At 43.8% G+C, this 13,835-nt stretch overlaps 1 protein-coding gene across 1 annotated transcript in view; it reads right to left on the bottom strand.

Annotated features, from left to right (window-relative positions):
* Positions 1-13,835, bottom strand: part of LOC122942213 (alpha-2-macroglobulin-like protein 1) — a 132,790-nt gene that overhangs the window by 37,544 nt on the left and 81,411 nt on the right. Inside the window, 5 exon segments of the mRNA XM_044299713.1 lie at positions 170-310; positions 312-396; positions 3,777-3,846; positions 8,600-8,723; positions 12,372-12,536. Coding sequence (XP_044155648.1) covers positions 170-310; positions 312-396; positions 3,777-3,846; positions 8,600-8,723; positions 12,372-12,536 — 585 coding nt within the window.

Here is a 13,835-nt window from a genome sequence, read left to right as displayed (position 1 = left end):
TGGAACAAGCAGGAGAAGGTTAACCCCATGTTTTTGCAAGGTGTCTAAAAGGATTTGTTTTAGAACCATGCAGAAAACCATTCAAACAGAGGGTGTAGGTTTATCTACTCTTTACTTTTTGCATTAATTTCTATTTTTTAAAGCAACATGACCAGCTGATCTTCCATACCATATTGCAGGATTTAAGGTGGCTGAAGACGGAGGCAGTAATGGTGAACGTCTCTCCTTGTACCACAGAGTAAGGTAAAACCAGATCAATGAAGTAAGGCTGGAAGATGGTAAGTCCCACACCACTGATTTCTGCAAAACCAGGACTTGCCCACGCAGAATGCATCAGTTTCCCAGGTAGTGATACTATGTGGAGTCGTCAAGTTTAATACAGCGCGTCCTTCTGGACTACAAAACAAAAAAAATATACCATGTTCAGATTGGTGTGAAAATTTATACATATAACCGGGACCTTAGATTGAAAACATGCAACGTTTAGAAATACAGTATCACTGAGCCTTTACAAGCACTCCGGCTAACAAATCAGCAATATTCTAGTTGTGTAATATTTGAAAGCTTTCATTATGGTTAGCTCATCACATGATACCAATCTGACCATCAGTCGAGAGCAGGAAGATCTTATTTTCTGGATAGAAGGCTTCCTGTTAACTACAGTATTATAGTAATATCCATGAAATCCCTCTCGGCAGCTCTCTGATCCCTCCCTAACAATGTCTGCCCTCTTTGTTCCTCTATATGTTCCCCATATATAGAGTGAAGATCACCTCTTCTAATGTAGCAGGAGTGCTGTGATAGAAGTTTTTTCCCCCTTTAATTATTGTATTACCTTTTATATTCCTTGTAATGTAGTGAATTAGAGATTGTTAGTTAACATATACAAAGCCATTGTCCTGTGTCAGACGACCAGCAGGCCACATTCCAGGGTGGTTAACTCACTGGACATGTATACTGTACCCTGGACATCCTTCGGAGGAGGGCTGAAAGAACTCAACTCTAATGAGAACATCATCCAGGTAGGATGTTGCAGGTCACTATCTTTTATTTGTATTACCATGGGGTGTTGGGTATGTGCTACGTTGGTAGTGTGGCGACGGGAGCTTCCCCATTGTGTTGCAGGCCATGCGATTAATTGTTGTTTACCTTTACTGCTCTGTACGTGATTTGATATTTTTTATCACATCTAGCAAATAAATGTATTCACTTAGCCTGCTTATTCTATTCTCAAAGCTTTAAATTCACAGTAAGGGCCCTTGCACACGACCGTATGCCCTTTGAGACATACGGTCCGTGAGCGGCATTGATCGTGTGCACGGGAACGCACAGCATCATAGGTTACTATGATGCTGAGCGCATCAGGCCGCCCGCGGGGCTATTGTCCTGCACTTATATGATCTTATCAGTGCGGGACAATAGCCCCGCTGGCGGCCCGACGCGCACAGCATCATAGTAACCTATGGTGCTGTGCGGTCCTGTGCGCACGATCAATGCTGCTCACGGACCGTATGTCTCGGAGGGCATACGGTCGTGTGCATGAGACCTAAGACAAGTGCAGTTATCAAATAGGTCTCTATTATATTTGTATGCCACATGTGCAGAATCTCCAGTGTACTCTATGAGAATACATTGGAGATTCTGTTCATCCCTGTCTCCTGCAGGGATGAACAGAGGCAGGAAAGACAAACTGAAGCAACATTACATAGGAATATACCAAGTCTCTGCATCTCTGGAGACTCTATAGTGTGAGTCATGGAAATGTCTAACTAAAGGACAGAAGTTACATGTCACTGAGCTGCATCAATTGCTGATAATAGCAGACCAAGTGCAGTGTGATAATGCCCAAATGTTTCAGGCTACATTAGGAGAACCACATCAAAGGGAAAGTATGATTCAAAATAGCAGATGGGCCATGTATGACACATCAACTAAAATAGGTTTACACACATACATACACAATAGACTTTGCATTAGTTCTATGATAATACCCTATGCTACACTTTTTTGCTATGGGACAAAAAAATGATAGAAGCAGTCTTTAAATTGTTTAATTGTAATTCATCCATTCGGGATCCAGGCTGGCTCTTCTCCTAAGCCTGTCTGCACCAGACTATGTTCTGTCTCTGCTTCACTGCAGTGTTGGGATACCAAGCGAGTTGGCACCCGAAGATGATATCTTGGTCGGCAAGTTTAAAACCTCTTCCTGGTCTGCAAACTTTACCTGAATATGGGGTTATTTCTAGTCTCTTTCTTTTGAGCCCACCTGTGTTCCTGACTGCCTCTTTGTTGCTGATTCTTGGACTTCCCTTTGATCTGTTAATTGTAATTTTTGGATTGCTCATGGCTTTAACTCTGGCTTGTTCAAGACTTTGTTACCCTCTCAGCCCTAGGATTTCTGACGCTTGTGATTCTATGGCTCCCGCCCCAACTTGCTTTGAATCTTTTCTTATCATCACCCCCAATACTTCTGCTGACTTTATGTTGCCAATATTTGCCTGTTACTGGACTATGTTTGTTACTGATACATCGCTGCTGTCAATCCAAGACCAGTACGAATGAGTGTAACCTGGACAATTACTATGGGAAAGTGTATCCCTCCTTTTAGAGGCATAGAGTAAATTAAAAAAGAGGAGAAGTTGTATCTGTCCTTTTATACTTTCTATCCTTTGTATGAACCACTTCTAATTTTGGCTTTCAAAACTGCATTGGGAAAGTTGACCGAGTGGTCATACCGTAAGTCCATGCCCTGGTTTAGCCCATGATAACTAGATTAGGATTTAGAGGTTCCACTGCACCAGCATTGTAAAACTAAAGTCTTATTTCCTACTGAAGTCAATGATGGTAAGCTCCTAAATTCCTCAGAATCTTATCAATTAACACAATGACTGCATGAAAGGAAGAAGGGGACCTGGAGCTCTGTAGTAGTCAAACTGAACGCGGACCCCTAAAAAATAGTGACATTTATCCGCATTCAGGGACACCAAACCGAATTACCGGAACAGTTTTTATTAGTAAGAAATTCCATGTACACAGATTTTCCTGACAGTCGGGCGACACATCACAAAAACATAACATTACAGGCGTCACATCATAGAATCCCTGGTTCCAGTAAGCCTACATTCACATTTCCATTCTGCTTGACCCTGCAGGCTGTTTTGGCAGAGAACAGCCTGCTGGGGGATATCAGATTTGGCATTGCCGGATGTTACCATTCACTGCTGGACCCCTTAGACTATAATGGGATCCAGCAGGCGAAATGCTGGAACAACCTGCTGGATCAGGCAGAACGGAGATGTGAACGAATCCTAAGTGAACATCTCTTTTAAACATCTAGATTATTGTTCATTTATATAGCACCAATCTACCAATGTATACTTCTGATGTGCGGAAGGGAATCTACATCAATATACAGACTCGATGCTGATGTTTCCTTTGGTCAAGTAGAAATCAAGGACCCCAGCTTCGCACAGCAACAGTGCTAACCACTGATCCTCCATACTTCCCATATGAATGCCATCTAATGCTGATAATTAGAGTCAACACTGATTATTTAATAACATAAAGAGCAGAAGCGTTTCTTACAAATTGGTGACTGTGGGCAAGTGTCACTATAACATTGGTGTATCATGATATCCATGAGAGTATTTAAATACGCTGATGCACTGTAATGAATTCATTAAGTACACGTATTGTAGTGACTTCTATGGTTTACTTACTGGACACATCACTAAATTCACTTTAATGTACAGAAAATATAGAAAAGTCCTCCTTACCCGACAGAAACCAAGTCGAATAGCCATGTGTCTGAGAAAAGCGTCCTTTTCAAAGGCTTCTTTGTCTTTTCTTTATTTTTTTGAATATTTTGAGAAGAAATAGAAGATAAGAACAAATAAAAATAGAGCTTCCTCAGTAGTTGATACCTTTTAATGCAGGGCTGGCCAACCCGCGGCCCTCCAGCTGTTGTAAAACTACAATTCCCACCATGCCCTGCTGTAGGCTGATAGTTGTAGTTTTGCAACAGCTGGAGAGCCGCAGGTCGGCCATCCCTGTTTTAAGGCTAACTGAAAAGACGACACAACTGCAAGCTTTTGAGGCCTCTTTGTCAGGTGTCTTTTAAGACAGTATCTGAACATTCACATATTCATACACCAAAGTAGATACAGTAGGAAGAATGAGGTAGAGGAGACAAGTGATGTAAAGCAGATCAATATGAGTGGAGGAGGAAACAAATAGTTGTAGCAGTAAATAGTTTTAGCAATTCTAGATAAGGATATAGAAAAGGAGTGTGAAAGTATTATTGTCCATTCCTTGATGTAGAAGGACATTATTTATTTTTTATTTATGATTTTTTATTTTATTTACTTTTTACTTATCTTCTATTTACTAGCTTAGGCTACTTTCACACTCACATTTGGTGCGGATCCGTCTTGTATCTGCACAGACGGATCCGCACCGATAATTCAAACGCTTGTATCCGTTCATAACGGATCCGTTTGCATTATTCATTTTAAATAAAGTATCCGTCTTGACTTACATTAAAAGTCAATGGGGGAGGGATCCGTTTTCAATTGCATATTGTGTCAGTGAAAAACGGATCCTTCCCCATTGACTTAGGCCTCCTGCACACAACGTCTTTTTCCCCCCGTTTACTGGCCGTTTTTTGCGTTCCGTATACGGTCCGTATACGGAACCATTCATTTCAACGGTTCCGTACTCCGTATGCATTCTGTTTCCGTATTTCCGTTTTTACGTTCCGTTTAAAGATAGAACATGTCCTATTATTGCCCGCAAATCACGTTCCGTGGCTCCATTCAAGCCAATGGGTCCGCAAAAAACGGAACACATACAGAAATGCATCCGTATGTCTTCCGTTTCTGTTCCGTTTTTTGCAGAACCATCTATTGAAAATGTTATGCCCAGCCCAATTTTATCTATGTAATTACTGTATCCTGTATATGCCATACGGAAAAACGGAACAGAAAAACGGAACAGAAGCGGAAACACAATGGAAACAAAAAACGGAACAACGGATCCGTGAAAAACGGACCGCAAAACACTGAAAAAGCCATACGGTCGTGTGCAGGAGGCTTAACATTGTAAGTCAGGACGGATCCGTTTGGCTCTGCATCGTCAGATGGTCACCAAAACGCTGCAAGCTGTGTTTTAGTGACTGTCTAAAAAACGCAACGGAGACCAAACGCAGCCAAATTGATGCATTCTGAACGGATTGTTATCCATTCAGAATGCATTGGGGCTGAACTGATCGGCTTTGGGCCGCTTGTGAGAGCCCTGAAATGGATCTCACAAGCGGACCCAGAAATGCCAGTGTAAAAGTAGCCTAACACAGTACAAATATATATTTTTTTATTTGGCGATTAAAGGAAAGGGGCAATACACCGACAGCAGACAGTAGTAGACAACTTGGCCTGCTAGAATTAAAGAAGCCTTCCAGCATTTTTCTTGCCTTTGCAGTGCAGTAAAGACTATTATTAACAAATCATGTAGAGGCATGTTTTACAGTATTTTTATTAGTTGATATACTATTTATGGGGTTCCGGCATTCATTCTTCCTCTCTCATATGTTCCCCTCAGATATGGTTCCCATACATTCTCCACTGCCTCTGGCTTGCTCCAGACAAATGAAGTGGAGCCTCCTCACACTGCATTTGCTCTGCTCCTATGTAAGGGCAGCAAATGAAGGAACAATCACGTAGGACTGCTGTCCCCTAACTTTAACTGCAGGGGTGCAATGTTTCCCATGTGATGCAGCTTCGGCCTTTATCACAAGCCTCCTTCTTGTGATAGGTTTCTCCCTGTCTGCTCTCACAAGCAGGATGCAGAGGACAGCATTGTGAAGCTAAGTGTTATAGCTCTACAGACAGCAGACACAGATAGTGTTCACACCAGTATCGGACTGGGCTGCTTAGGGCCAATCAGTAAAATAAATTCTGGGGGACCGTTGTAAAGTTACAAGCAAATGTTATCTGCCTGCACATGGTGGATTATGGGAGTCCCTGCAGCAACATTGAGAAGGCATATCCAAGATGAACGAGGTTACTGGCTGGTCTGCACTATACACATACGTCACCTCAGCCACCTAATGCATCCATTATAATAAACTTAGTTTTTTTAAATATAAATATATGTTGGTTGACATGCTGTATTCTACAAACCGGATTCCAAAAAAGTTGGGACACTATACAAATCGTGAATAAATACTGAATGCAATGATGTGGAGGTGCCAACTTCTAATATTTTATTCAGAATAGAACATAAATCACGGAACAAAAGTTTAAACTGAGAAAATGTACCATTTTAAGGGAAAAATATGTTGAATCAGAATTTCATGGTGTCAACAAATCCCCAAAAGTTGGGACAAGGCCATTTTCACCACTGTGTGGCATCTCCCCTTCTTCTTACAACACTCAGACGTCTGGGGACCGAGGAGACCAGTTTCTCAAGTTTAGAAATAGGAATGCTCTCCCATTCTTGTCTAATACAGGCCTCTAACTGTTCAATCGTCTTGGGCCTTCTTTGTTGCACCTTCCTCTTTATGATGCGCCAAATGTTCTCTATAGGTGAAAGATCTGGACTGCAGACTGGCCATTTCAGTACCCGGATCCTTCTCCTACGCAGCCATGATGTTGAGATTGATGCAGAATGTGGTCTGGCATTATCTTGTTGAAAAATGCAGGGTCTTCCCTGAAAGAGATGACGTCTGGATGGGAACATATGTTGTTCTAGAACCTGAATATATTTTTCTGCATTGATGGTGCCTTTCCAGACATGCAAGCTGCCCATGCCACACGCACTCATGCAACCCCATACCATCAGAGATGCAGGCTTCTGAACTGAGCGTTGATAACAACTTGGGCTGTCCTTGTCCTCTTTGGTCCGGATGACATGGCGTCCCAGATTTCCAAAAAGAACTTTGAATCGTGACTCGTCTGACCACAGAACAGTCTTCCATTTTGCCACACTCCATTTTAAATGATCCCTGGCCCAGTGAAAACGCCTGAGCTTGTGGATCTTGCTTAGAAATGGCTTCTTCTTTGCACTGTAGAGTTTCAGCTGGCAACGGCGGATGGCACGGTGGATTGTGTTCACTGACAATGGTTTCTGGAAGTATTCCTGAGCCCATTCTGTGATTTCCTTTACAGTAGCATTCCTGTTTGTGGTGCAGTGTCGTTTAAGGGCCCGGAGATCACGGGCATCCAGTATGGTTTTACGGCCTTGACCCTTACGCACAGAGATTGTTCCAGATTCTCTGAATCTTCGGATGATGTTATGCACAGTTGATGATGATAGATGCAAAGTCTTTGCAATTTTTCGCTGGGTAACACCTTTCTGATATTGCTCCACTATCTTTCTGCGCAACATTGTGGGAATTGGTGATCCTCTACCCATCTTGGCTTCTGAGAGACACTGCCACTCTGAGAAGCTCTTTTTATACCCAATCATGTTGCCAATTGACCTAATTAGTGTTAATTTGTCTTCCAGCTCTTCGTTATGCTCAAATTTACTTTTTCCAGCCTCTTATTGCTACTTTTCCCAACTTTTTGGGGATTTGTTGACACTGTGAAAATTTGAATCAATGTATTTTTCCTTTAAAATGATACATTTACTCGGATTAAACGTTTGATCTGTCATCTACGTTCTATTACAAATAAAATATTGACATTTGCCATCTCCACATCATTGCATTCAGTTTTTATTCACAATTTGTTTAGTGTCCAAACTTTTTTGGATTCCGGTTTGTACAAGTGCAATTCGTGTACTGTGCTATGTGCCACTTGTGCAGAGGTTGGGGGACTAGGGGCCACCATTCTCAGGCCCCCTCGTCAGTGGGTTCACCTGTTCCCCTGTGGGCAGTTTTATCACTCTGCAGCTAATGAATGCAGGACTCATATCTCTGCAGTCCTGGTCTCTTAGACTGGGGAGAAATGATATCTTCAACTATACTATACTATAGAAAGTAACAAGGAGGGTGGAAGGAGATATTTAATAGATGATGATACAATCCTGTAGTTCACAGGAAGTCAGTCACACAGGAGAGACCGACCTTGTTAAATTTAATCTAGTCTGGTCTCTGACTCTCTTAACACCACATGATGTTCATTGAATCTCCTACATGTGCCCTGCCTAGTACCCACTTGGACAATAACACCATGGCACCCCCGAACCACCATCGAGCATGGAGCTCACAGCTACAGGAAGTGTCCCAAGAGAACACAGGGTGCCCCTCCTTCACTGCACCCCCGAGGGAAAGATGCCCTGAGGGAGTAAACCATGATGCATCGTCAGCAGGGCCCCTACCACTACTATCTTCTACTCTGGCTCCTCAGGGGTCACGGCAGATGGTAGAGGCCTTGGGTACAATATACATACCCCTTGTGCTTTCCCTACTATCCCACCCTGTTACTTTGGTTGGGTGACAAATGATCTCAAGATTTAGTTATGTAATGGAGAAGGTGCAAATAAACAGAGGTGAAATCTGAGAAAGGCAAGAAAATAAAACACTTTACATACAAAATAACAACCCCTGCAAGCAGAGGACTTTATGGCACATGGACCTACAATCAGGATATATACATACTGGAAGAAGTCTGCAATTCTACTCTTTTATGTGTTTGCTTGGACATGCGTCTTATGATGGACGGAGCAATGCACGTCACTGGTTTTCTTATCTTAGCATTTGTAAAAATCTTCAGGTTGCTTTGCTGTGAATGATAAAGGATATGTGATGATTCCTTCTTCCAGAGTCCTTTCACCTCACTAGTGACCCTGCTCCTCCCTCCTGTCACCCCACTAGTGACCCTGCTCCTCCTCCTCCTGTCACCTCACTAGTGACCCTGCCCCCCCCTCCTGTCACCCCACTAGTGACAATGCTCCCCCCTCCTCCTGCCACCGCACTAATGACCCTGCTTCCCCTTCCTCCTGTCACCCCACTAGTGACCCTGCTCCCCCCTCCTCCTTTCACCTCACTAGTGACCCTGCTCCTCCTCCTCCTGTCACCTCACTAGTGACCCTGCTCCCCCCTCCTGTCACCTCACTAGTGACCCTGCTCCCCCCTCCTGTCACCTCACTAGTGACCCTGCTCCCCCTCCTCCTGTCACCCCACTAGTGACCCTGCTTCCCCTTCCTCCTAAGTCAGAGACAGGGAAAAGAAAAAAAGAGGGTTAGTCACTGGGCCTTTCAGAATGATGGTCCAGGGATAACTTCGCAGGGCGCCAAAGGTAGGTCAAAGAGTACGTATAGTTCGTTTGTACCAGAATTTTTGGAGAACAAGTATATGTATATATTAAAAATTTAGTGGAACAAAGGAGGGCAGGCTGCCAATGGTCTCGACCCACCCTGATGCCCTCAAGGTGGGTGATTAGGACGAAAACAGTGGGGTTGCGTAAAAAACGCTAGAAAGGACCACAAAGAGGCGCCAAGATCCCTAGTATCTAGGGTTGTGATGGTATATACCCAAAAGGTGTTAGATACACTTAAGTGGGGTGACAGTACTTTCACACTCACCAATTTATTTATTAAGATTCTCACGGTCAACTCGTATATGGTGTGCAAATAGCAAATGTAGTATTAACATGAAACCTTTGACAAATATAAAATCTAGATATAAAATCAAGATATAAAATCAAAATTTTAGTGACTCACTTCACCCAGGAGGGTAGTGTGGGATAAAGCACAAGACACCCACATCACACCTCCTGCGCCTGGATCGCCAGTAGAGTCTCACGGATGAACAAAGATCACTCAGGAGTTCTTGTTCATTCTTTATATTCTTTTATTCCAAAGCCAGGGTGGGGGAGTGAGCAGCAAGAGGCCCCGAAACGCGTTGAGCTGCTCACTCCCCCACCCTGGCTTTGGAATAAAAGAATATAAAGAATGAACAAGAACTCCTGAGTGATCTTTGTTCATCCGTGAGACTCTACTGGCGATCCAGGCGCAGGAGGTGTGATGTGGGTGTCTTGTGCTTTATCCCACACTACCCTCCTGGGTGAAGTGAGTCACTAAAATTTTTATTTTATATCTTGATTTTATATCTAGATTTTATATTTGTCAAAGGTTTCATGTTAATACTACATTTGCTATTTGCACACCATATACGAGTTGACCGTGAGAATCTTAATAAATAAATTGGTGAGTGTGAAAGTACTGTCACCCCACTTAAGTGTATCTAACACCTTTTGGGTATATACCATTACAACCCTAGATACTAGGGATCTTGGCGCCTCTTTGTGGTCCTTTCTAGCGTTTTTTACGCAACCCCACTGTTTTCGTCCCCTTCCTCCTGTCACCTCACTAGTGACAATGCTCCCCCCTCCTCCTGTCACCCCACTAGTGACCCTGCTCCCCCCTCCTGTCACCTTACTAGTGACCCTGCTCCCCCTCCTCCTGTCACCTCACTAGTGACCCTGCTCCCCCCTCCTCCTGTCACCTCACTAGTGACCCTGCTCCCCCCTCCTCCTGTCACCTCACTAGTGACTCTGCTCCCCCCTCCTCCTGTCACCCCACTAGTGACCCTGCTCCCCCCTCCTGTCACCTCACTAGTGACAATGCTCCCCCCTCCTCCTGTCACCCCACTAGTGACCCTGCTCCTCCCTCCTCCTGTCACCTCACTAGTGACCCTGCTCCCCCCTCCTGCCACCGCACTAATGACCCTGCTTCCCCTTCCTCCTGTCACCCCACTAGTGACCCTGCTCCCCCCTCCTCCTGTCACCTCACTAGTGACCCTGCTCCCCCTTCCTCCTGTTACCTCACTAGTGACCCTGCTCCCCCCTCCTGTCACCTCACTAGTGACCCTGCTTCCCCCCACCTGTCACCTCACTAATGACCCTGCTCCCCCCTCCTCCTGTCACCCCACTAGTGACCCTGCTCTCTCCTCCTCCTGTCACCCCACTAGTGACCCTGCTCTCCCCTCCTCCTGTCACCCCAGTTGTGTCCCTGCTCCCCCCTCCTCCTGTCATCTCACTGGTGACCCTGCTTCTCCTCCTCCTGTCACCTCACTAGTGACCCTGCTCCCCCTCCTCCTGTCACCCCACTAGTGACCCTGCTCCCCCTCCTCCTGTCACCTTACTAGTGACCCTGCTCCCCTTCCTCCTGTCACCTCACTAGTGAGACTGCTTCCCCCTCCTCCTGTCACCCCACTAGTGACCCTGCTTCCCATTCCTCCAGTCACCCCACTAGTGACCCTGCTCCCCCCTCTTCCTGTCACCCCACAGGGAAGAAGCTGAACAGACTCCACCGACTTTGATTGGATCCGTTTAGTTTCCGTTCGGATCCTGTCTTTTTACCGGACACAAAAGTGCTGCATATAAGGCTTTTTTGTCTGGTTTTTCGACAGAATCTGCAACAGAGGCTCCAAACGCAGCCTCCAACACAGATTTGAAGGCCTATGTATTATGTATTTTAGTAATGCTTACACTTGCCCCCTCACAGTGTTTGCAATTCTTTCAGGCAAAGCTACCTGGTTCTGGCCCACAAAATTTATGCCATGTCTAGTGCGGCCCTCAGATGAAAAATGGTTGGGCACCACTGAAATAGGGTATAGTTAACTTCTCATCTCCATCTTGTGGTGGCTGTAGGTAGCCAGAATGTTATTTTAATAATCTATGTTTATGCAGGGAATTGGTAATTTTGTATTATAAACACAGAGCACTGACTACTGTAAACATATGTTGAGAAATTATTATTCAGCACAGAATGTTGGTCAGTGATAAGATGATAAAAAATTCCCATTCACTTTAAAGGCTATGAATACCTTTTGGAGGCATTTTTTTGTACATTTGAGCTAAAACTTTTTTTTTTTAATTGGTCTTTATTACAGGTTTTCTCCTACAGGTTTAAATTTCAGTGTAACTAAAGAACATTTTAGTTTGAGTTTTACACTGAGTCGTGTCATGGTGCTGTTTTGATGGCTGGATGCATAACCTTTATCTCTGAACTCCTGACAGCTCATAAACACTCATTATAGCTAAATTATTATTAAGAATAAAACTTCAGTGAGTGTTTATGAGCTGCCAGGAGTTCAGACATAAGGTCTCTACATAGCCCTCAGAACAGCAACATGATGCAAAACTGAAACTAAGATACTCTGCAGCTAGGCTGAAACTGAATCCTGTAGTACAGAAACTGCTGAAAATGTTATCAAAGACCAATTGAAAAAACATTTAGCTCAATGAGAAAAAAATTGCCTCTGAAGGTGATCATAGCCTTGAAGGAAACCAGAACTTGTACTGGAAGCATTGAATATAGTGTTAGAAGTAGTCACTGAAGATGGATTATGTAGATGGGTTGCGGTCAGTTATCAACAGGTTGTTTCGAGGTATAGTCTGTAGATAAATAAGGAGTTTTCATAGTACCTTGAGCATCATATACACATCAGCATCACCATGGTACCACTCTGCCTCTTGCTTTCCGGCCTCTGGGTCCTCATTGTTTTTCAAACAAGGATATTTTTCGAAATCTTCAATTGAATAAGGAATGCCTCGTTTGTTCACTGAAAGTTTCTCCGATAGTATTTGAAGCTTTCGGGAAAAAAAATGTAATAACTCATAAGGTAGATTTATACATCTATAACGTGACTTGCATCAGTTTTCTGGCAGAAAAATATCCACAAATTTTGGTGCATGCTTATTTTGTCTTTTTTTTTACACAGCTCTTTCCACTTTTACAAAATATTGAGCATATACACGTATTTCAAGATTGGCCTTTTAATAAATAGGGTAAATCTTACTTAACTAGAAATATGAAACACCATATTTTGGTCTGGTGTTGGCAGGGAGCAAAAACTTGGCAAATTTCTTGGGCCCTACGTTCAAAAAGGGCCCCACCTACATTGTTCTCTTTAAGCTGTTTAGCAGCTTGGTCACACAGCTTCAAAACTCCCTCTTCCCTAATGGTAAAGCTCTCCCCAGTCATAGAGACAACTGTGGGGCTGTTCAGTTATAGCTGCACAGTCCTCTCTTTCCTATTCCTGCACTCATCTCCTATCAGTGCAAGGAGGAAACATGAAGTAGTCTTGGTGTGAGAGAATGGACACGGGGACCAGTTTATGTAGCAGAGTGGTCACTGGGAACAGTCTATAGGAGAGGGAGTCATGACAGCAGTGTTTGTAATAGACAACATAGGGAGCAGTGCATGGGAAATGAGGGCCATGTGGGAAAGTGTCAGGGAGAGAGAGATGTGGGAATGGGTAGTGTTTCAGACATTGTGGCATGGACAGTAGACTGTTTAACAGAGGCGGCATTGGGAGCAATCTGTATTGTTGAAGGGGGGCCATGCACACTATTACTGTGTGAGTGCAAAAGTTTTTTTGTTTTTTTTTGTGGAGAACAAAGGGGGTTACTTTTAGTATATGGGGTACAAAAGATGGCCGTTTTTCCTCTGTGGTGCACTATTATCAAGTGTGGCACAATTAAAGTATAACTGTCGTATTTATTTATTTTTTGGAGTATTGGATTGTGGTGATTAATATCTCCTTGGTGGCCCTATTTCAACTTTTCACTGTGTACTCAATTACCCCTTAATTCCACCGTTTTGTTCCCTGTACTGCCTACTTTTACCTGTGCTTAAAATCAGGTTGCTAGGCAGGGTCAGTCTATGTGTTGAAGGACGGAGGACGCAGAAGCACGCAGCGTGCAAGGTCAGATTACAGACATCCAGGGACTGTAAGTAAATTATTAAAGCCAGGTCCTCCCCGCAGCTGATAACAGTGCCTGGGCTGTGTGCACTTCTCCCTGTCCCTGCGCTTGGCAGATGCTCCCTCACTTAGCAGACTGGGACAATGCAGAGTTGAAGCAGTGCAGACCAGGGATGGGAGATCT

This window comes from Bufo gargarizans, chromosome 6 (genome assembly GCF_014858855.1).
Source record: "Bufo gargarizans isolate SCDJY-AF-19 chromosome 6, ASM1485885v1, whole genome shotgun sequence".
In the NCBI taxonomy this organism is placed as follows: Eukaryota; Metazoa; Chordata; class Amphibia; order Anura; family Bufonidae; genus Bufo; species Bufo gargarizans.
Note: the sequence above shows the minus strand (reverse complement) of the source record. Positions and strands in the feature narration are given on the sequence as shown.